At 33.5% G+C, this 25,853-nt stretch overlaps 1 protein-coding gene across 1 annotated transcript in view; it reads right to left on the bottom strand.

Annotated features, from left to right (window-relative positions):
• The window catches only part of LOC133607268 (uncharacterized), a 33,959-nt gene that overhangs the window by 1,894 nt on the left and 6,212 nt on the right, over window positions 1-25,853 (bottom strand). Inside the window, exons 5-6 of the mRNA XM_072913865.1 lie at window positions 3,384-3,676; window positions 3,170-3,312 (exon numbers count right to left, since the gene is read on the bottom strand). Of these exons, the coding sequence (XP_072769966.1) occupies window positions 3,170-3,312; window positions 3,384-3,676 (436 nt within the window). The remainder of the gene's footprint in view (window positions 1-3,169; window positions 3,313-3,383; window positions 3,677-25,853) is intronic.

Genomic DNA, 25,853 nt, shown 5'->3' with positions numbered 1-25,853 from the left:
AATTGGTTGTCAAATGTTAAGGTGGTATCAATAGGTGAATAATTATTTGGTTGTCAAATGTTAAGGTGTATAATTGTTTGGTTGTCAAATGTTAAGGTGGTATTTAATAAATATGATTGGTTGTCAAATGTTAAGGCGGTATCAATAGGTATGTAATTGTTTGGTTGTCAAATGTTAAGGTGTATAATTAGTTGTCAAATGTTAAGGTGGTATTATTAAATAGGTGTATAATTGGTTGTCAAATGTTAAGGTGGTATTATTAAATAAGTGACTTGTCCAGGGTGTACCCCGCCCTCCGCCCGATTGTAGCTGAGATAGGCTCCAGCGCGCCCCGTGACCCCGAAGGGAATAAGCGGTAGAAAATTGATGAATGGATGTATAATTGTTTGGTGGTCAATGGGTCAAATGCAGAGAATAATTTCACCACACCTACTGTGTGACAATCATTGGTACTTTTTTTTTTTTTTTTTTAATGTTAAGGTGGTATGAAATAGGTGAATAATTGTTTGGTTGTCAAATGTTAAGATAGTATTAAATAGCTGTATAATTGGTCGTCAAATGTTAAGGTGGTATTATTAAACAGGTGTATAATTGTTTTGTCGTCAAATGTTAAGGTGGTATTATTTAATAAATATAATTGGTTGTCAAATGTTAAGGTGGTATTAAATAGGTGTATAATTGGTTGTCAAATGTTAAGGCGGTATTAAATAGGTGAATAATTGTTTGGTTGTCAAATGTTAAGGTGGTATTAAATAGTTGAATAATTGGTTGTCAATGGGTCAAATGCAGAGAATCTCACCACACCTACAGTGTGACAATCATTGGTACTTTTTTTTTTTTTTTAATGTTAAGGTGGTATTATTAAATAAGTTTGTAATTGGTTGTCAAATGTTAAGGTGGTATTATTAAATAAGTGTATAATTGGTTGTCAAATGTTAAGGTGGTATTATTAAATAAGTGTATAATTGGTTGTCAAATGTTAAGGTGGTATTAAATAAGTGTATAATTGGTTGTCAAATGTTAAGGTGGTATTATTAAATAAATGTATAATTGGTTGTCAAATGTTAAGGTGGTATTATTAAGTAAGTGTATAATTGGTTGTCAAATGTTAAGGTGGTATTATTAAATAGGTATGTAATTGGTTGTCAAATGTTAAGGTGGTATTATTAAATAAGGGTATAATTGGTTGTCAAATGTTAAGGTGGTATTATTAAATAAATGTATAATTGGTTGTCAAATGTTAAGGTGGTATTATTAAGTAAGTGTATAATTGGTTGTCAAATGTTAAGGTGGTATTATTAAATAGGTATGTAATTGGTTGTCAAATGTTAAGGTGGTATTATTAATTAAGGGTATAATTGGTTGTCAAATGTTAAGGTGGTATTATTAAATAAATGTATAATTGGTTGTCAAATGTTAAGGTGGTATTATTAAATAAGTGTATAATTGGTTGTCAAATGTTAAGGTGGTATTATTAAATAGGTATGTAATTGGTTGTCAAATGTTAAGGTGGTATTATTAAATAAGGGTATAATTGGTTGTCAAATGTTAAGGTGGTATTATTAAATAAATGTATAATTGGTTGTCAAATGTTAAGGTGGTATTATTAAATAAGTGTATAATTGGTTGTCAAATGTTAAGGTGGTATCAATAGGTGAATAATTGGTTGTCAAATGTTAAAATGGTATTATTAAATAGGTGTATAATTGGTCAAATGTTAAGGTGGTATTATTAAATAGGTGTATAATTGTTTGGTTGTCAAATGTTAAGGTGGTATTTAATAAATATAATTGGTTATCAAATGTTAAGGTGGTATTATTAAATAGGTGTATAATTGGTCAAATGTTAAGGTGGTATTATTAAATAGGTGTATAATTGTTTGGTTGTCAAATGTTAAGGTGGTATTTAATAAATATAATTGGTTATCAAATGTTAAGGCGGTATTAAATAGGTGTATAATGGTTTTCAAATGTTAAGGTGGTATTATTTAATAAATATAATTGGTTGTCAAACGTTAAGGTAGTATTAAATAGGTGTATAATTGTTTGGTCGTCAAATGTTAAGGTGGTATTAAATAAGTGTATAATGGTTTTCAAATGTTAAGGTGGTATTTAATAAATATAATTGGTTGTCAAATGTTAAGGTGGTATTAAATAAGTGTATAATGGTTTTCAAATGTTAAGGTGGTATTTAATAAATATAATTGGTTTTCAAATGTTAAGGTGGTATTTAATAAATATAATTGGTTGTCAAATGTTAAGGCGGTATCAATAGGTATGTAATTGTTTGGTTGTCAAATGTTAAGGTGTATAATTAGTTGTCAAATGTTAAGGTGGTATTAAATAAATATAATCGGTTGTCAAATGTTAAGGTGGTGTTAAATAGGTATACAATAGGTTGTCAAATGTTAAGGCGGTATTATTAAATAGGTGTACAATTGTTTAGTTGTCAAATGTTAAGGTGGTATTAAATAGTTGTCAAATGTTAAGGTGGTATTATTAAATAAGTGTATAATTGGTTGTCAAATGTTAAGGCGGTATCAATAGGTATGTAATTGTTTGGTCAAATGTTAAGGTGTATAATTAGTTGTCAAATGTTAAGGTGGTATTAAATAAGTATATAATAGGTTGTCAAATGTTAAGGTGGTATTATTAAATAGGTGTACAATTGGTCGTCAAATGTAAATAAGTGTATAATTGGTTGTCAAATGTTAAGGTGGTATTAAATAAATATAATCGGTTGTCAAATGTTAAGGCGGTATTAAATAGGTATATAATAGTTTGGTTGTCAAATGTTAAGGTGGTATTATTAAATAAATATAATCGGTTGTCAAATGATAAGGTGGTATTAAATAAGTATATTTGGTTGTCAAATGTTAAGGTGGTATTAAATAAGTATATTTGGTTGTCAAATGTTAAGGTGGTATTATTAAATAAGTATATTTGGTTGTCAAATGTTAAGGTGGTATTATTAAATAGGTGTCATCAGCATAACAGCGAAAGCTAACAGCGTATTTGCGTATGACGTCACCTAGCGGCAGCATGTAGATGCTGAAGAGTGCAGGGCCAAGAACCGAACCCTGTGGAACTCCGCACGTGACCTCAACACGAGTGTCAACACGACGACCAGGTGACGGCACTCACGGTAATCAAGTCATCTCTGAGCCCACCTGTGAGTCGTAGTGTCCCGCGTGGTGCAGCAGCGTGACGCAGATGTGATGCAGCCCGTGGATCTCGCACGAGTTGTTGCTGAAGCACTGAAAAGTCCCACAGCCCACGTCGTTTGAACTCACCAGGCAGGTCTGGATGTCCGCTGGTGGGAGTGGGGTACAAAAACATGGGAGCAGTTGAGTTGTCGCAGTGACGTCACGTTCGACCACCCACCTGTGCTCTGCGGGGAGAGGCGACGTTTCGCGTCAGCCGCGTGTCTGTCGTCCGTGACGTCGCGCATGTCCGAGCCGCGCAGGTGTCCGCACGCGGAGAGCCAGAGAAGCAGGAGCACGGCCGGCGCATGCGTGTTCATGTCCGCGCTCGGAGTATGGGGAGGGGGCGTGCAGTGCGCGAGCGCGGAGCCGCTTTTATACAGCGTGCGCGTTCGCGTCAGCCAATCGCCGGGCGGCCTCGTGCACAAGCTTTGAATAGGAAATAAGTTCAAGATAAGTGACGAGCGTGTGCGCCTGCGCCGAAAAAAAACCCCGGAAACTAATCTGCATTAAAAGCACGTGACCATGCAGTCGCACTCGAACAGGTGTCATCTTTCTCACTAAATATATCCCTTCTTTCGATTTTTGAAGGAAAACATGCAATTAGTGCCTGTTTTAAAACTTTAATATTATCTGATCATGCAACAAAAATGATGTCATCATATTTTATAACATTTTTGTGAACTACTTAAATATCTGCGGACTTAAAATGTGTTTGAAAAAAAACCTAAATCACCGTTTGTCAAACTTTTGTCACCAAGTAACCACCTCAGAAAACACTTCAAGTCCCACCAACATTAAAGTACAGTAGCGTAGTACACCTAAGTATTCGTTAAAAACAAAGCAGAGGTTCTATTCAACAAGTATATTTGATATTTCCACACAGTAGTGATGGGTTGATGAGGCGTCATGAAGCGTTTCGACACATTGCAAAACTGTATTGATACTGTGTCGATACTGTGTCACTAAATACTGACATCTGCTGGACATTAAAAATCCCTACAGGCAACCTATGGACCGACTCAACTGACACTGATTTTATGCCCTAGTACAGGGGTCACCAACCTTTTTGAAACCAAAAACTACTTCTTGGGTACTGATTAATGCGAAGGGCTACCAGTTTGATACACACTTAAATAAATAAATATATTGTCATTTGTAAGTTACACGTAAGTGTGATTCAAACAAGAATAGCTAAATAAATACATTTATATATATATATATAAAAAATGGGTATTTCTGTCTGTCATTCCGTCGTACATTTTTTTTTTCCTTTTACGGAAGGTTTTTTGTAGAGAATAAATGATGAAAAAAACACTTAATTGAACGGTTTAAAAGAGGAGAAAACACGAAAAAAAAATCAAATAAAATTTTGAAACATACTTTATCTTCAATTTCGACTCTTTAAAATTCAAAATTCAACCGACAAAAAGAAGAGAAAAACTAGCTAATTTGAATCTTTTTGAAAAAATTAAAAAAAATAATTTATGAAACATCATTAGTAATTTTTCCTGATTAAGATAAATTTTAGAATTTTGATGACATGTTTTAAATTGGTTAAAATCCAATCTGCACTTTGTCAGAATATTTAACAAATTGGACCAAGCTATATTTCTAACAAAGACAAATCAGTATTTCTTCTAGATTTTCCAGAACAAAAATTTTAAAATAAATTCAAAATACTTTGAAATAAGATTTAAATTTGATTCTACAGATTTTCTAGATTTGCCAGAATAATTTTTTTGAATTTTAATCATAGTAAGTTTGAAGAAATATTTCACAAATATTCTTCGTCGAAAAAACAGAAGCTAAAATATTTATTATTCTTTACAATGAAAAAAAAATAAATTTACTTGAACATTTATTTAAATTGTCAGGAAAGAAGAGGAAGAAATTTAAAAGGTAAAAAGGTATATTTGTTTAAAAATCCTAAAATCATTTTTAAGGTTATATTTGTTCTCTAAAATTGTATTTCTAAAAGTAATAAGAAGCAAAGTAAAAAATAAATGAATTTATTTAAACAAGTGAAGACCCATCCATCCATCCATTCATTTTCTACCGCTTATTCCAAGTGAAGAACAAGTCTTTAAAATATTTTCTTGGATTTTCAAATTCTATTTGAGTTTTGTCTCTTTTAGAATTAAAAATGTCGAGCAAAGCGAGACCAGCTTGCTAATAAATAAATGACATTTAAAAAATAGAGGCAGCTCACTGGTAAGTGCTGCTCTTTGAGCTATTTTTAGAACAGGCCAGCGGGTGACTCATCTGGTCCTTACGGGCGACCTGGTGACCACGGGCACCGTGTTGGTGACCACTGCCCTAGTATATACAATAATATAAACCAAGTCATTGTATTTCATTTAGGATTATTTCATATCTTCATTTAAATAAAAATATATTTGTATCTTTTTTAGATACAGTCAATAAATAATGTGAACATGTATCATAACATGGACATCTAAGAGAACGTGTTGTGGATGATTGTGGACTGGGAATTTATTTTATTTTATTTTTTTACACATTTTTATTAAAAAAAAAAAAGTTTTTCCGACGTATTACATTTTAGACGATTTCTCTTAGTTATTATTTCTCCGGTTGTAGAAAAGACACGCTCACAGGGCACAGAGGAGGCGTCAGTTCGCGTATCGGTCACGTGACCAAAACAGCTCATGATCGGTCACGTGACTTTCTAAAAGCGGTACACGCACCGACACAGGGTTTTGCTCTATGAGCTCGACGCATGCGCCGATGCATCGGTGTTGCCGGACCCATCACTACCACACAGAGTTTGAACAGTAACACTGTGTTTGAATATTTATCACTGATCTAATGCATATGGCAATAGTGTAATATCATATTAGGGCCTACCTCACCCCCCCCCAGCCCCACCTGAGAGTCCGCCCAGATCTTTTTCTTCTAGAATTGAAGTTGAACAATTTAAGTAGAAATAGAAATAGCAGTGCTGTGAGGGAATGAACCGAGCTATCTAAAGGTCGAAGCAGTCTCTAAAATGGTCGCCCGTCTCTCATGCTTTTGTCCTCCTTGGTTTGGTAAAACCTCGGCAGGGATTGAAACTGAAAGTTAACTAGACACACAGACACACACCCAGGGGCGCCGCTAGGGATTTTGGGCCCCATGAAAAGAATCTTTACAGGGCCCCCAACACAGTGTCATTATTTTTTTTGTATTATAATTTCATCATCATTAGGGGCCTCTCTGGTACCCCCTCCATCATGGGCCCCTAGAATCCGTCTCCTTTACCCCCCCTTTTCGGCGCCCCTGCACACACCTCATTCTTCACTCTCTCTTCAACTGGTAATTTATGTGAGTGTGAGAGTGCATAGATAAAAAATAAAAAAAACACAGAGTGGGGTGTTTAAATTTTTTTTTCGATTTTCGAATTAGTCGCGATTTTTAATCAATTAAAAATAAATAAAATAAAAATGTTTTTATTTAAAAAAAATATAAATATATCTTTAAATGGGTCCTGTCCAGAAAATGTATTAATTTTATTAACCAAAACCCAGTTTTCTTTTAAGTAATATAGAAGCTGTTTATTTATTTTATGGAAGAATGTAGTGGTATTATTAAATAGGTGTATAGTTGTTTGTTTGTCAAATGTTAAGGTGGTATTATTAAATAAGTGTATAATTGTTTGGTTGTCAAATGTTAAGGTGGTATTATTAAATAAGTGTATAATTGTTTGGTTGTCAAATGTTAAGGTGGTATTATTAAATAAGTGTATAATTGTTTGGTTGTCAAATGTTAAGGTGGTATTATTAAATAAGCTAATAATTGTTTGGTTGTCAAATGTTAAGGTGGTATTATTAAATATGTGTATAATTATTTGGTTGTCAAATGTTAAGGTGGTATTAAATAGGCGTATAAGTGTTTGGTTGTCAAATGTTAAGGTGGTATTATTAAATACATGTATAATTATTTGGTTGTCAAATGTTAAGGTGGTATTATTAAATAGGCTATTAGTGTTTGGTTGTCAAATGTTAAGGTGGTATTATTAAATAGGTGTATAATTATTTGGTTGTCAAATGTTAAGGTGGTATTATTAAATAAGTATAGTTGTTTGGTTGTCAAATGTATAATTTGTTGTCAAATATTATTTTGGTATTATAAAATAGGTGTATAATTGTTTGGTTGTATCATTAAATAGGTGTATAAGTGTTTGGTTGTCAAATGTTAAGGTGGTATTATTAAATAGGTGTATAGTTGTTTGTTTGTCAAATGTTAAGGTGGTATTATTAAATAGGTCTATAAGTGTTTGGTTGTCAAATGATGAGGTGGTATTATTTAATAGGTGTATAATTGTTTGGTTGTCAAATGTTAAGGTGGTATTATTAGATAAGTGTATAATTGTTTGGTTGTCAAATGTTAAGGTGGTATTATTAAATATGTGTATAATTATTTGGTTGTCAAATGTTAAGGTGGTATTATTAAATAGGTGTATAAGTATTTGGTTGTCAAATGTTAAGGTGGTATTATTAAATAAGTGTAGTTGTTTGGTTGTCAAATGTATAATTTGTTGTCAAATATTATTTTGGTATTATAAAATAGGTGTATAATTGTTTGGTTGTATCATTAAATAGGTGTATAAGTGTTTGGTTGTCAAATGTTAAGGTGGTATTATTAAATAGGTCTATAAGTGTTTGGTTGTCAAATGATGAGGTGGTATTATTTAATAGGTGTATAATTGTTTGGTTGTCAAATGTTAAGGTGGTATTATTAAATAGGTCTATAAGTGTTTGGTTGTCAAATGATGAGGTGGTATTATTAGATAAGTGTATAATTGTTTGGTTGTCAAATGTTAAGGTGGTATTAGATAAGTGTATAATTGTTTGGTTGTCAAATGTTAAGGTGGTATTATTAAATATGTGTATAATTATTTGGTTGTCAAATGTTAAGGTGGTATTATTAAATAGGTGTATAAGTATTTGGTTGTCAAATGTTAAGGTGGTATTATTAAATAAGTATAGTTGTTTGGTTGTCAAATGTATAATTTGTTGTCAAATATTATTTTGGTATTATAAAATAGGTGTATAATTATTTGGTTGTATTATTAAATAGGTGTATAAGTGTTTGGTTGTCAAATGTTAAGGTGGTATTATTAAATATGTGTATAAGTGTTTGGTTGTCAAATGTTAAGGTGGTATTATTAAATAGGTGTATAGTTGTTTGTTTGTCAAATGTTAAGGTGGTATTATTAAATAGGTCTATAAGTGTTTGGTTGTCAAATGATGAGGTGGTATTATTTAATAGGTGTATAATTGTTTGGTTGTCAAATGTTAAGGTGGTATTATTAGATAAGTGTATAATTGTTTGGTTGTCAAATGTTAAGGTGGTATTATTAAATATGTGTATAATTATTTGGTTGTCAAATGTTAAGGTGGTATTATTAAATATGTGTATAATTATTTTGTTGTCAAATGTTAAGGTGGTATTATTAAATAGGTGTATAAGTATTTGGTTGTCAAATGTTAAGGTGGTATTATTAAATAAGTATAGTTGTTTGGTTGTCAAATGTTAAGGTGGTAGCATTAAATAGGTGTATAATCGGTTGTCAAATATTATTTTGGTATTATTAAATAGGTGTATAATTGTTTGGTTGTATAATTAAATAGGCGTATAAGTGTTTGGTTGTCAAATGTTAAGGTGGTATTAGATAAGTGTATAATTGTTTGGTTGTCAAATGTTAAGGTGGTATTATTAAATATGTGTATAATTATTTGGTTGTCAAATGTTAAGGTGGTATTATTAAATAGGTGTATAAGTATTTGGTTGTCAAATGTTAAGGTGGTATTATTAAATAAGTATAGTTGTTTGGTTGTCAAATGTATAATTTGTTGTCAAATATTATTTTGGTATTATAAAATAGGTGTATAATTATTTGGTTGTATTATTAAATAGGTGTATAAGTGTTTGGTTGTCAAATGTTAAGGTGGTATTATTAAATATGTGTATAAGTGTTTGGTTGTCAAATGTTAAGGTGGTATTATTAAATAGGTGTATAGTTGTTTGTTTGTCAAATGTTAAGGTGGTATTATTAAATAGGTCTATAAGTGTTTGGTTGTCAAATGATGAGGTGGTATTATTTAATAGGTGTATAATTGTTTGGTTGTCAAATGTTAAGGTGGTATTATTAGATAAGTGTATAATTGTTTGGTTGTCAAATGTTAAGGTGGTATTATTAAATATGTGTATAATTATTTGGTTGTCAAATGTTAAGGTGGTATTATTAAATATGTGTATAATTATTTGGTTGTCAAATGTTAAGGTGGTATTATTAAATATGTGTATAATTATTTGGTTGTCAAATGTTAAGGTGGTATTATTAAATAGGTGTATAAGTATTTGGTTGTCAAATGTTAAGGTGGTATTATTAAATAAGTATAGTTGTTTGGTTGTCAAATGTTAAGGTGGTAGCATTAAATAGGTGTATAATCGGTTGTCAAATATTATTTTGGTATTATTAAATAGGTGTATAATTGTTTGGTTGTATAATTAAATAGGCGTATAAGTGTTTGGTTGTCAAATGTTAAGGTGGTATTAGATAAGTGTATAATTGTTTGGTTGTCAAATGTTAAGGTGGTATTATTAAATAAGTGTATAAGTGTTTGGTTGTCAAATGTTAAGGTGGTATTATTAAATAGGTGTATAAGTATTTGGTTGTCAAATGTTAAGGTGGTATTATTAAATAAGTATAGTTGTTTGGTTGTCAAATGTATAATTTGTTGTCAAATATTATTTTGGAATTATAAAATAGGTGTATAATTATTTGGTTGTATTATTAAATAGGTGTATAATAAGTGTTTGGTTGTCAAATGTTAAGGTGGTATTATTAAATATGTGTATAAGTGTTTGGTTGTCAAATGTTAAGGTGGTATTATTAAATAGGTGTATAGTTGTTTGTTTGTCAAATGTTAAGGTGGTATTATTAAATAGGTCTATAAGTGTTTGGTTGTCAAATGATGAGGTGGTATTATTTAATAGGTGTATAATTGTTTGGTTGTCAAATGTTAAGGTGGTATTATTAGATAAGTGTATAATTGTTTGGTTGTCAAATGTTAAGGTGGTATTATTAAATATGTGTATAATTATTTTGTTGTCAAATGTTAAGGTGGTATTATTAAATAGGTGTATAAGTATTTGGTTGTCAAATGTTAAGGTGGTATTATTAAATAAGTATAGTTGTTTGGTTGTCAAATGTTAAGGTGGTAGCATTAAATAGGTGTATAATCGGTTGTCAAATATTATTTTGGTATTATTAAATAGGTGTATAATTGTTTGGTTGTATAATTAAATAGGCGTATAAGTGTTTGGTTGTCAAATGTTAAGGTGGTATTATTAAATAGGGGTATAGTTGTTTGGTTGTCAAATGTTAAGGTGGTATTATTAAATAGGTGTATAATTATTTGGTTGTATTATTAAATAGGTGTATACGTGTTTGGTTGTCAAATGTTAAGGTGGTATTATTAAATAAGTGTATAGTTGTTTGGTTGTCAAATGTTAAGGTGGTATTATCAAATAGGTGTATAATTATTTGGTTGTCAAATGTTAAGGTGGTATTATTAAATAAGTATAGTTGTTTGGTTGTCAAATGTTAAGGTGGTAGCATTAAATAGGTGTATAATCGGTTGTCAAATATTATTTTGGTATTATAAAATAGGTGTATAATTGTTTGGTTGTATTATTAAATAGGTGTATAAGTGTTTGGTTGTCAAATGTTAAGGTGGTATTATTAAATAGGTGTATAAGTGTTTGGTTGTCAAATGTTAAGGTGGTATTATTAAATAGGTCTATAAGTGTTTGGTTGTCAAATGATGAGGTGGTATTATTTAATAGGTGTATAATTGTTTGGTTGTCAAATGTTAAGGTGGTATTAGATAAGTGTATAATTGTTTGGTTGTCAAATGTTAAGGTGGTATTATTAAATATGTGTATAATTATTTGGTTGTCAAATGTTAAGGTGGTATTATTAAATAGGTGTATAAGTGTTTGGTTGTCAAATGTTAAGGTGGTAGCATTAAATAGGTGTATAATCGGTTGTCAAATATTATTTTGGTATTATTAAATAGGTGTATAATTGTTTGGTTGTATAATTAAATAGGTGTATAAGTGTTTGGTTGTCAAATGTTAAGGTGGTATTACTAAATAGGTGTATAGTTGTTTGGTTGTCAAATGTTAAGGTGGTATTATTAAATAGGTGTATAATTATTTGGTTGTATTATTAAATAGGTGTATAAGTGTTTGGTTGTCAAATGTTAAGGTGGTATTATTAAATAGGTGTATAATTATTTGGTTGTCAAATGTTAAGGTGGTATTATTAAATAAGTATAGTTGTTTGGTTGTCAAATGTTAAGGTGGTATTATTAAATAGGTGTATAATTCTTTGGTTATATTATTAAATAGGTGTATAGTTGTTTGGTTGTCAAATGTTAAGGTGGTATTACTAAATAAGTGTATAGTTGTTTGGTTGTCAAATGTTAAGGTGGTATTATTAAATAGGTGTATAAGTGTTTGGTTGTCAAATGTTAAGGTGGTATTATTAAATAGGTGTATAAGTGTATTACTAAATAGGTGTATAGTTGTTTGGTTGTCAAATGTTAAGGTGGTATTATTAAATAGGTGTATAATTATTTGGTTGTCAAATGTTAAGGTGGTATTATTAAATAAGTAGTTGTTTGGTTGTCAAATGTTAAGGTGGTACTATTAAATATGTGTATAATTCTTTGGTTATATTATTAAATAGGTGTATAGTTGTTTGGTTGTCAAATGTTAAGGTGGTACTATTAAATAGGTGTATAATTCTTTGGTTATATTATTAAATAGGTGTATAGTTGTTTGGTTGTCAAATGTTAAGGTGGTATTAGATAAGTGTATAATTGTTTGGTTGTCAAATGTTAAGGTGGTATTATTAAATATGTGTATAATTATTTGGTTGTCAAATGTTAAGGTGGTATTATTAAATAGGTGTATAAGTATTTGGTTGTCAAATGTTAAGGTGGTATTATTAAATAGGTGTATAAGTGTATTACTAAATAGGTGTATAGTTGTTTGGTTGTCAAATGTTAAGGTGGTATTATTAAATAGGTGTATAATTATTTGGTTGTCAAATGTTAAGGTGGTATTATTAAATAAGTAGTTGTTTGGTTGTCAAATGTTAAGGTGGTACTATTAAATATGTGTATAATTCTTTGGTTATATTATTAAATAGGTGTATAGTTGTTTGGTTGTCAAATGTTAAGGTGGTACTATTAAATAGGTGTATAATTCTTTGGTTATATTATTAAATAGGTGTATAGTTGTTTGGTTGTCAAATGTTAAGGTGGTATTAGATAAGTGTATAATTGTTTGGTTGTCAAATGTTAAGGTGGTATTATTAAATATGTGTATAATTATTTGGTTGTCAAATGTTAAGGTGGTATTATTAAATAGGTGTATAAGTATTTGGTTGTCAAATGTTAAGGTGGTATTATTAAATAAGTATAGTTGTTTGGTTGTCAAATGTTAAGGTGGTAGCATTAAATAGGTGTATAATCGGTTGTCAAATATTATTTTGGTATTATTAAATAGGTGTATAATTGTTTGGTTGTATAATTAAATAGGTGTATAAGTGTTTGGTTGTCAAATGTTAAGGTGGTATTATTAAATAGGGGTATAGTTGTTTGGTTGTCAAATGTTAAGGTGGTATTATTAAATAGGTGTATAATTATTTGGTTGTATTATTAAATAGGTGTATAAGTGTTTGGTTGTCAAATGTTAAGGTGGTATTATTAAATAAGTGTATAGTTGTTTGGTTGTCAAATGTTAAGGTGGTATTATCAAATAGGTGTATAATTATTTGGTTGTCAAATGTTAAGGTGGTATTATTAAATAAGTATAGTTGTTTGGTTGTCAAATGTTAAGGTGGTAGCATTAAATAGGTGTATAATCGGTTGTCAAATATTATTTTGGTATTATAAAATAGGTGTATAATTGTTTGGTTGTATTATTAAATAGGTGTATAAGTGTTTGGTTGTCAAATGTTAAGGTGGTATTATTAAATAGGTGTATAAGTGTTTGGTTGTCAAATGTTAAGGTGGTATTATTAAATAGGTCTATAAGTGTTTGGTTGTCAAATGATGAGGTGGTATTATTTAATAGGTGTATAATTGTTTGGTTGTCAAATGTTAAGGTGGTATTAGATAAGTGTATAATTGTTTGGTTGTCAAATGTTAAGGTGGTATTATTAAATATGTGTATAATTATTTGGTTGTCAAATGTTAAGGTGGTATTATTAAATAGGTGTCTAAGTGTTTGGTTGTCAAATGTTAAGGTGGTAGCATTAAATAGGTGTATAATCGGTTGTCAAATATTATTTTGGTATTATTAAATAGGTGTATAATTGTTTGGTTGTATAATTAAATAGGTGTATAAGTGTTTGGTTGTCAAATGTTAAGGTGGTATTATTAAATAGGTGTATAAGTGTTTGGTTGTCATCAGCATAACATTGAAATCTAACAGCGTATTTGCTTATGACGTCACCTAGCGGCAGCATGTAGATGCTGAAGAGTGCAGGGCCAAGAACCGAACCCTGTGGAACTCCGCACGTGACCTTAACATAGTCCGAGGTCACATTGTTATGGGAGACACACTGCGTACTGTCATTAAAATCAGAGTTAAACCAAGAAATGGCTAAGTCTGACATACCAATACGGGTTTTGATACGTTCTAATAGAATGATATGATCGGCGGTATCGACAGCACCCACTGGGGGGTCTTAGGATGCAAGGAGGTGACAGCAAGACTGTTACAAAATATGAAGAGGACCAGGAGTGTTTTTAACCTGTTTTGATATTGTTTGTCCGGGGTCAAGGTTCATCTTCTTTGCTTCAAAGCATTGTTTTGACTTGACTGCCAAGACCTTTGACATGCAGTCACGTGACACTGTCTGTGAGCCAATCAGAACATCCCTTTTCTTACAACCCTGTGTGTGTGTGTGTGTGTGTGTGTGTGTGTGTGTGTGTGTGTGTGTGTGTGTGTGTGTGTGTGTGTGTGTGTGTGTGTGTGTGTGTGTGTGTGTGTGTGTATGTCCAGAAGTTTCCCATCAGGCACAAGACATTAAAACAACTTTAGGAACTTGTTGAATTAGGTCCTGATGTTGAGCAACTCACACATAAAGTTGAAACATGTTTTTGACAACGTTTAATCAATGTTGGCTTCTGACATTGATTTGACCATTGAATTTTGGTCATTTTCCCAACCAATATTCTACAACACAAATACAACATTGAAACAACGTGCTTCTGACGATATTTAATCAATGTCGGGTTCTGACGTTGATTTAACATTGAATTTTGGTCATTTTCCAAACAATATTCTACAACCCAAATACAACGTTGAAACAACATGTTTTTTGACGACGTTTAATCAATGTTGGCTTCTGACGTTGATTTGACCATTGAATTTTGGTCATTTTCCAACCAATATTCTATAACACAAATACAACGTTGAAACAATGTGCTTTTGACGATATTTAATCAATGTTGGGTTTTGACATTGATTTAACATTGAATTTAGGTCATTTTCCAACCAATATTCTACAACACAAAAACAACTTCGAAAAAACTTTTTGATGACGTTTAATCAATGTCGGGTTCTGACTTTGATTTGACCATTGAATTTTGGTCATTTTCCAAACAATATTCTACAACACAAATACAACAATGAAACATGCTTTTGATGACGTTTATTCAATGTCAGTTTGTGACGTTCATTTGACCATTGAAATTTGATCATTTCCCAACCGATATTCTACAACACAAATACAACGTTGAAACAACATGCTTTTTGACGACATTTATTCAATGTTGGGTTCTGACGTTGATTTGACCATTGAATTTTGGTCATTTTCCCAACCAATATTCTATAACACAAATACAACGTTAAAACAACTTGCTTTTGACGACGTTTATTCAATGTCAGTTTTTTGACGTTCATTTGACCATTGAAATGTGATAATTTCCCAACCAATATTCTACAACACAAATTTCAACATTGAAACAACATGCTTTTAGACATTGTTTATTCAATGTTGGCTTCTGACGTTGATTTGACCTTTGAATTTTGGTCATTTTCCCAACCAATATTCTACAACACAAATACAACGTTGAAACAACATGCTTTTTGATGACGTTTAATCAATGTCGGGTTCTGACGTTGATTTAACATTGAATTTTGGTCATTTTCCAACCAATATTCGACAAAACAAAAACAACGTTGAAACAACATGCTTTTTGACAACTTTTAATCAATGTCGGGTTCTGGCTTTGATTTGACCATTGAAATTTGATCATTTCCCAACCGATATTCTACAACCCAAATACAACGTTGAGACAACATGCTTTTTGACGACGTTTAATCAATGTTGGGTTCTGACGTTGATTTGACCATTGAATTTTGGTCATTTTCCCAACCAATATTCTACAACACAAATACAACGTTGAAACAACGTGCTTCTGACGATATTTAATCAATGTTGGGTTTTGACATTGATTTAACATTGAATTTAGGTCATTTTCCAACCAATATTCTACAACACAAAAACAACTTCGAAAAAACATGCTTTTTGATGACGTTTAATCAATGTCGGGTTCTGACTTTGATTAGACCATTGAAATTTGGTCATTTTCCAACCAATATTCTACAACACAAATACAACAATGAAACATGCTTTTGATGACGTTTATTCAATGTCAGTTTGTGACGTTCATTTGACCATTGAAATTTGATCATTTCCCAACCGATATTCTACAACACAAATACAACGTTGAAACAACATGCTTTTTGACGACATTTATTCAATGTTGGGTTCTGACGTTGATTTGACCATTGAATTTTGGTCATTTTCCCAACCAATATTCTATAACCCAAATACAACGTTGAAACAACATGTTATTTGACAACGTTTAATCAATGTTGGGTTCTGACCTTGATTTGACCATTGAAATTTGGTCATTTTCCAACCAATATTCTACAACACAAATACAACAATGAAACAACATGCTTTTTGACGACATTTATTCAATGTTGGGTTCTGACGTTTATTTGACCATTGAATTTTAATCATTTTCCCAAGCAATATTCTACAACCCAAATACAACGTTGAAACAACATCCTTTTTGACGACGTTTAATGAATGTTGGGTTCTGACGTTGATTTGACCATTGAATTTTGGTCATTTTCCCAACCAATATTCTACAACACAAATACAACGTTGAAACAACATGCTTTTTGACGACATTTAATCAATGTTGGGTTCTGACTTTGATATGACCATTGAAATTTGGTCATTTTCCAAACAATATTCTAAAACACAAATACAACGTTGAAACAACATGCTTTTGACGACGTTTATTCCACGTCAGTTTGTGACGTTCATTTGACCATTGAAATTTGATAATTTCCCAACCAATATTCTACAACACAAATACAACGTTGAAACAACATGCTTTTTGACAACATTTATTCAATATTGGGTTCTGACGTTGATTTGACCATTGAATTTTGGTCATTTTCCTAACCAATATTCTATAACACAAATACAACGTTGAAACAACGTGCTCTTGACGATATTTAATCAATATTGGGTTCTGACGTTGATTTAACATTGAAGTTTGGTCATTTTCCAACCAATATTCTACAACACAAATACAACGTTGAAACAACATGCTTTTTGACAACGTTTATTCAATGTTGGGTTCTGACGTTGATTTGACCATTGAATTTTGGTCATTTTCCCAACCAATATTCTATAACACAAATACAACGTTGAAACAACGTGCTCTTGACGATATTTAATCAATATTGGGTTCTGACGTTGATTTAACATTGAAGTTTGGTCATTTTCCAACAAATATTCGACAAAACAAAAACAACGTTGAAACAACATGCTTTTGACGACGTTTATTCCATGTCAGTTTGTGACGTTCATTTGACCATTGAAATTTGATAATTTCCCAACCAATATTCTACAACACAAATACAACGTTGAAACAACATGCTTTTTGACAACATTTATTCAATGTTGGGTTCTGACGTTGATTTGACCATTGAATTTTGGTCATTTTCCCAACCAATATTCTATAACACAAATACAACGTTGAAACAACGTGCTCTTGACGATATTTAATCAATATTGGGTTCTGACGTTGATTTAACATTGAAGTTTGGTCATTTTCCAACCAATATTCGACAAAACAAAAACAACGTTGAAACAACATGCTTTTTGACAACTTTTAATCAATGTCGGGTTCTGGCTTTGATTTGACCATTGAAATTTGATCATTTCCCAACCGATATTCTACAACCCAAATACAACGTTGAAACAACATGCTTTTTGACGACGTTTAATCAATGTTGGGTTCTGACGTTGATTTGACCATTGAATTTTGGTCATTTTCCCAACCAATATTCTACAACACAAATACAACGTTGAAACAACGTGCTTCTGACGATATTTAATCAATGTCGGGTTCTGACGTTGATTTAACATTGAATTTGGGTCATTTTCCAAACAATATTCTACAAATACAACGTTGAAACATGTTTTTTGACAACGTTTAATCAATGTTGGGTTCTGACGTTGATTTGACCATTGAATTTTGGTCATTTTCCAACCAATATTCTATAACACAAATACAACGTTGAAACAATGTGCTTTTGACGATATTTAATCAATGTTGGGTTTTGACATTGATTTAACATTGAATTTAGGTCATTTTCCAACCAATATTCTACAACACAAAAACAACTTCGAAAAAACATGCTTTTTGACGACGTTTATTCAATGTTGGGTTCTGATGTTGATTTGACCATTGAATTTTGGTCATTTTCCAATCGGAATTCTACAACTTAAATACAACGTTCAAACAAGGTGCTTTTTGACGACGTTTATTCAATGTTGGGTTGTGACATTGATTGGACCATTGAAGTTTGATAATTTCCCAATGTTGGACATCAACATTGTCTCGATTTACAAACACAACTACTCTGCAACGTTGTTTCAACATCAGTTTAAAAAAAAAACAACATGTATGTATAATCAACGTTGTAGCAATGTCTTGTGCCTGCTGGGTTGTTTGTACCTTGTTAGTACGCCCTCTCTCCCAATCTGTTTTTGGTCTACCGCGCTGTCCCTCAGCTCATGACAGCCGCCCACACAGTGACCCTTCACACACACACACACACACACACACACACGTTGTGTTGTCATGTCTACAAGATGGAGCCTGCAGCATTCATTCAGCAGGAACGTTTTGTTTTAAAAAACTGTTTTGAACGCAACTTAAATGACTTTTCCTCTAGAACAAAGTGTCAACAGAATGTTATTAAATAGAAGTGCAACCTTTACACTGTTTTTCTTCACTGTCACACACACACACACACACACACACACACACACACACACACACACACACACACACACACACACACACACACACACACACACACACACACACACACACAGTCGGGGGATGACGTAACCCAAACTTAGCGACACAAACATCAGTGATAAGCAGTCTTCTGTTGTGCCACATTGACCATGTTGTGATGTACACAAACTTTTATATTAAGCCAAATACCGTGAATTACGAACTATAAGCCGCTATATTTTTTCTCACACTTAGAACCCTCTGGCTTGTATTTATGGATCGTTTATGGATTTTTCTTCGCTGATGACCATAAAAAAAAGTTTAAATAAAAAACAAACAATCAAATACACTGAGAAGGTGTTTGGTGTTTATTGGTGTATAATTGGTTGGGCGTCAAATGTTAAGGCGGTATTATTAAATAGGCGTATAATTGGTTGTCAAATGTTAAGGTGGTATTATTAAATAGGCGTATAATTGGTTGTCAAATGTTAAGGTGGTATTATTAAATAGGTGTATAATTGTTTGTCAAATGTTAAGGCGGTATTATTAAATAGGTGTATAATTGTTTATCAAATGTTAAGGCGGTATTATTAAATAGGTGTATAATTGTTTGTCAAATGTTAAGGTGGTATTATTAAACAGGTGTATAATTGGTTGTGAAATGTTAAGGCGGTATTATTAAATAGGCGTATAATTGTTTGTCAAATGTTAAGACGGTATCATTAAATAGGCGTATAATTGTTTGTCAAATGTTAAGGCGGTATTGTTAAATAGGTGTATAATTGTTTGTCAAATGTTAAGGTGGTATTATTAAATAGGTGTATAATTGGTTGTGAAATGTTAAAGTGGTATTATTAAATAGGTGTATAATTGGTTGTGAAATGTTAAAGTGGTATTATTAAATAGGTGTATAATTGGTTGTGAAATGTTAAGGCGGTATCATTAAATAGGCGTATAATTGTTTGTCAAATGTTAAGGCGGTATCATTAAATAGGCGTATAATTGTTTGTCAAATGTTAAGGCGGTATTATTAAATAGGTGTATAATTGTTTGTCAAATGTTAAGGCGGTATTATTAAACAGGTGTATAATTGGTTGTGAAATGTTAAGGCAGTATTATTAAATAGGTGTATAATTGGTTGTGAAATGTTAAAGTGGTATTATTAAATAGGTGTATAATTGGTTGTGAAATGTTAAAGTGGTATTATTAAATAGGTGTATAATTGGTTGTGAAATGTTAAGGCGGTATCATTAAATAGGCGTATAATTGTTTGTCAAATGTTAAGGCGGTATCATTAAATAGGCGTATAATTGTTTGTCAAATGTTAAGGCGGTATTGTTAAATAGGTGTATAATTGTTTGTCAAATGTTAAGGTGGTATTATTAAATAGGTGTATAATTGGTTGTGAAATGTTAAAGTGGTATTATTAAATAGGTGTATAATTGGTTGTGAAATGTTAAAGTGGTATTATTAAATAGGTGTATAATTGGTTGTGAAATGTTAAGGCGGTATCATTAAATAGGCGTATAATTGTTTGTCAAATGTTAAGGCGGTATCATTAAATAGGCGTATAATTGTTTGTCAAATGTTAAGGCGGTATTATTAAATAGGTGTATAATTGTTTGTCAAATGTTAAGGTGGTATTATTAAACAGGTGTATAATTGGTTGTGAAATGTTAAGGCAGTATTATTAAATAGGCGTATAATTGTTTGTCAAATGTTAAGGCGGTATTATTAAATAGACGTATAATTGTTTGTCAAATGGTATTATTAAATAGGTGTATAATTGGTTGTGAAATGTTAAGGTGGTATTATTAAATAGGCGTATAATTGTTTGTCAAATGTTAAGGCGGTATTATTAATTAGGCGTATAATTGTTTGTCAAATGTTAAGGCGGTATTATTAAATAGGTGTATAATTGTTTGTCAAATGTTAAGGTGGTATCATTAAACAGGTGTATAATTTGTTGTGAAATGTTAAGGCGGTATTATTAAATCGGCGTATAATTGTTTGTCAAATGTTAAGACGGTATCATTAAATAGGCGTATAATTGTTTGTCAAATGTTAAGGCGGTATTATTAAATAGGTGTATAATTGTTTGTCAAATGTTAAGGCGGTATTATTAAATAGGCGTATAATTGGTTGTCAAATGTTAAGGTGGTATTATTAAATAGGCGTATAATTGTTTGTCAAATGTTAAGGCGGTATTATTAAATAGGTGTATAATTGTTTGTCAAATGTTAAGGCAGTATTATTAAATAGGTGTATAATTGTTTGTCAAATGTTAAGGCGGTATTATTAAATAGGCGTATAATTGTTTGTCAAATGTTAAGGCGGTATTACTAAATAGGCGTATAATTGTTTGTCAAATGTTAAGGCGGTATCATTAAATAGGCGTATAATTGTTTGTCAAATGTTAAGGCGGTATTATTAAATAGGTGTATAATTGTTTGTCAAATGTTAAGGTGGTATCATTAAACAGGTGTATAATTGGTTGTGAAATGTTAAGGCGGTATTATTAAATCGGCGTATAATTGTTTGTCAAATGTTAAGGTGGTATTATTAAATAGGGGTTATAATAAATAAATATAATAAATACAGTTCAGTCCATAGCGTGTCTACTTGTATGGATTCTTCATCACTCCAAGCAACATATGTAAGTTTTACAATATAACTAAAACTCTTTATACTTACTAAACCCTCCCATGTGTGATGTCTGTAGGCGTGTTTTCATACATATCGTCATGTAATGACGCCAGTTAGCATTAGCTAATATGCTAACACATTTAGTGTCTGTGTTGGTGATATTAACTTACAATGGCATTTTTTTCTGTATTGTTTCACTTTCGCAGATTCCTCAGTAAATTCTCCAAAAGGTCACCGTGGAGTTATTGAGTCCGTTGAGCTGAATGGAGAGCGAGCGTCCGCAGCTGACGGGTCCATGACGATGACTTCCGTTTTGTTTGGTCAGCCGTTTTACTGCCGTGTTGTTTGGAAACAATTAAGGTATGTAAATAAACATTTACAGAATCTTTCTGTTCAAACAACTCATTTCAAAAATTATATATCTGTGGCTTATGGTCCGGTGTGGCTAATAAATGGAGTAATATTTTTTTCCCCTAAAATTTAGTGGGTGTGGTTTGTATACTTTATAGTCCGTAAAACACAATACTGTATGCCTCCATGTGCAAAGCATGTTTCTAGCAATGTTCACTCTAAGGTGCGCGCCTGTGCAATTGCACACTGCTCAAGCGTCCTCTGCGCACGGCAAATCTATGCCGCGCACAAAATCACATAAAAAAAAAAAAGCGCATAACAATTTTCGACACAACACGGACACGACAGATAAAACAGTTTTCGTCATCATTGTTCAAATATTGTAACGTCTGGCGAGACGCTTTGAGGACATGAATTCCATCCATCACTTTACTGAGCAAAACTCTTTAATGTCGGCCATAAACACATCACCAAAACATTAGTAAAAAACATTATATCTCGCAAAAGTGGTCATTTTCTGCAGTACAAACCAGACCAAAAGCAACTTTGTTATATCAACAGCAGCCGCTCGCTCTTTCTCACTTGCGCCAACACATGCACATATGGCACTGAGCCAGTGATGCGTTTACAGCCACACAAAAAGTCGGACAACTCCAACACCACACATAAAGTGTCATTCCAGGTCGTTACACTATGATTTACCAATCAACTGTGTGCTTATTCTAGTGTCATTTATTAGGAATCTTAATTTATAAATATTAATTATGAAATGCTGTTAGTATATTAAATAAATACTAATAAAAATATATTTTTTTACAAACAGGAAGTTGCAGGAATGTACACATGATCCCCTGCTTACATCTCATTGTGCAACATGTGAATGTTTTAATGGGAACTAAATGCAATGTCTGAAAGGGGTAAAAATTATTTCCAAAGCAGGACCTCCACCCAGACAAACAATACTACTAGAGATGCGCGGTTTGCGGGCACAACCGCGGAGTCCGCGGATTATCCGCGGATCGGGCGGATGAAAAAAAAAAGAAAAAGATTTTATCCGCGCGCGGGTCGGTTCGGGCGGATTAATTAGATTTTTTTTTTTTTTTTTTTGCGGGTGGCAGTTAAACCAATTGGGAAATATATATACATAGTTAAATGTTGTTACCCACATACGAAAAACGAGCAGGCACCTGCAGCATATGCCACAACAGAAGAAGAAAAAAGAAAAGAGATGGACACTTTTACGGAGCGGAGAAGGGACGCCTCGCCGGGGTCCGGGACCGAGGCCCCTTCCCCCGAGAGGGCCCCACCGGGAGCCGTAGCTGAGGCGATCCGCGAGAAGGGCCCGACGCACGTCCAGGGTCACTACCGCGCCCACCGCACCGACTCCCCGCCTCGTCCGCCTTCGCCGCGGCCGGCGTCACGCGCAGCAGGTAAGCAGCTTACCTGCCCGCCACCCCCGGCGGGGCTCGTAACATGGGTCACTCCGCGCGCTCCGCCCGCGCAGCTTACCTGCCCGCCACCCCTGTTGCCGGGGGCGCGTAACAGGGGTCACTCCGCGCGCAGTGCGCTCACGAAAGGGGTGGGGCTCACCCTGGTTTATATAGACAGCAGCTAGGACGGTGGCCATGGAAGTCGGAACCCGCTAAGGAGTGTGTAACAACCCACCTGCCGAATCAACTAGCCCTGAAAATGGATGGCGCTGGAGCGTCGGGCCCATACCTGGCCGTCGCCGGCAGCGAGACGCGCTTGGAGGTGCGCTCAGCGCGGCTCCCATATGATTGCGCACTGGTGTGCGTCTGGGTCGTGACAGCGTGGCACGCGAAAGTCTGTGCTGCATTGGATCAGTCTCCTTTCTTTAACAGGCAAAAGCTTTATAACCTCACCATACCTGCCAACTTTTGAAATCAGAAAAACCTAGTAGCCAGGGTCCAAGGGCCGCAGGCCCCGGTAGGTCCAGGACAAAGTCCTGGTGGAGGGTTCAGGGCTTCGCCCCCCGACGCAAAATGATTATTAGCATTCAGACAGGTTAAAATGTTGCTAAAACCATCACTTTTCTATCAGTCACAGTGACTTTTCAAAACAAAAATATTACAGCAAAAATCATATGGGTTGATTGACATGTTTATTCTGTAAACTAACTTCAATAGTTTGAAATTATTTTGACAGTTAATGCCAGTTATCCTGTCAACCTTTCACAAGACTTCAATTTGTTAATTGAAAGTATAAACAGTATAAACACTTTTTACAGTAAACAAATGGTAAAACAGTACTAAACAATTCCATAAAAAAAAAAAATGGTGTCATTATTAACTTTCTGTCCAAGCTTGTATAATCTACTGCCTTGTTCAATTGTAAAAAATATTCTGTGCCTAAAATTCACATTTCTATCACAATTATCATACTGTAAACATGGTAAGCTAACTTCATTAAAATTAATAGTCCTGTCAATAGCATGGAATTACAATTCAAATGTAGTTTTTTTGTAAGCCTTTCAAAAGAATTCAAAATATGAAAAATTAATGAAAATTAATTGAAGCCATCAGACACTTGAAAAGTGGCACATCACATCTCTAATGTAATCATTTGAACTTTTCAACAGAAATAGCACTGCAAAAATATTAAGGACATACTTCTGTATTTTGGTAGTTATGCTGTCAACATTTAACAAGATTTCTTCAACTTGGACTTGAAAGCATAAATAGTATAAACACTTTTAACAGTATGTCGTGCTGTGAAATACAGCCGACAGGATTGCGCACCAAACACGGAGCAAGGCCAAAGTGCATGCATGGTGCAGGAGAACAAAGGACTTCTTTCATTTAAGGTTTGTGATAAACCATCAAACTCATTCGTTAAAAGGACTCTATAGTAATATAAAGCGAATTTTTCTGGACATTATCATGCAAGAAAAGTTTATTTTTGGGACCGCGATCACCGCGTAATGATTTTTAAAGGTTGCATTACAAACATTTAACTGTCCCATGTGATCAGCCAGTGCGATTGGAAGTCCATGCTCAATTATTGCCTCCGTAAATAAAACTTCGGGCGGATGGCGGGCGGGTGCAGTTCTGATCAAACGTTACATCGGGTGGATGGCGGATGGTTGACGACTTTCTGACGCGGTTGCGGATGAAATAAATTGCCTATCCGCGCATCTCTAACAAGTACACAGTTCATGAAAAACAATATTTTTTGTTTTTGTCATTGTAAGTGGGCCTAAACACTTATATTAGAAAATAACCTCATGGAAATGACTGCTGTCATTTGATTATAATAATAAGAGAATGGTGTCTGTCTATCTGTGTTGGCCCTGCGATGAGGTGGGGACTTGTCCAGAGTGTACACCGCCTTCCGCCCGAATGCAGCTGAGATAGGCTCCAGCACCCCCCGCGACCACGAAAGGGCAAGCGGTAGAAAATGGATGGATGGATGGAGATTTAACTTGTTATTTAGTCAGGTTTGGGACAGGTGTGCTGCTGGTGTAGCCAAAGCAGGGCGCAGCACGAGTTGCACGGAACACTACTTTTTTTCAGTTTTTTTGGCCCTTTGACAAGTTTTGTCCATTTTGCTGACTCTGTGAGCAACCAAAACTCAAAGGGACTTGTGGCACTTGTGGTATTTTGAACATTTTGGGGACTTTTGCCGACTTTTCTCCCCGCTTTCCGTGGGACTTTGCTGGGCGCGTTTTGGACATTTTGGGCATCCCGGCCGGCGGCGGGACTTGCGCGGCCGGCGGATTCACTGAGGAGTTTAAAAAATATATATATATATATTTTTTTTTCCCGAGGAGTACATTAATGGCACAGACAAGTTCGAAAGAATTGACGAAGCGGGCTTCGTACCACAGTAAGTTTTAATTGTGATGAGACAGGATTTTTCTGTAAAAAGATACCAAAACAGACTTATTCCACAGCGGAGGAAAAGACACTACCTCTCGTTCAGCGGCGCCTCTTCCAAAGCACACACACACACACACACACACACACACACACACACACACACACACACACACACACACACACACACACACACACACACACACACACACACTAGAGATGCGCGGTTTGCGGGCACAACCGCGGAGTCCGCGGATTTTCCGCGGATCGGGCAGATGAAATTAAAAAAAATTAGATTTTATCCGCGGGTCGGGTCGGGTCGGGCGGTTGAAATAAAAAAAAAAAAGATTTTAAATAGATTCAGGCGGGTGGCAGTTAAACCAATTGGGAAAT

Source organism: Nerophis lumbriciformis, linkage group LG09 (assembly GCF_033978685.3).
Source record: "Nerophis lumbriciformis linkage group LG09, RoL_Nlum_v2.1, whole genome shotgun sequence".
Taxonomy (NCBI): Eukaryota; Metazoa; Chordata; class Actinopteri; order Syngnathiformes; family Syngnathidae; genus Nerophis; species Nerophis lumbriciformis.
This window is presented reverse-complemented; position numbering and strand designations above follow the sequence as displayed.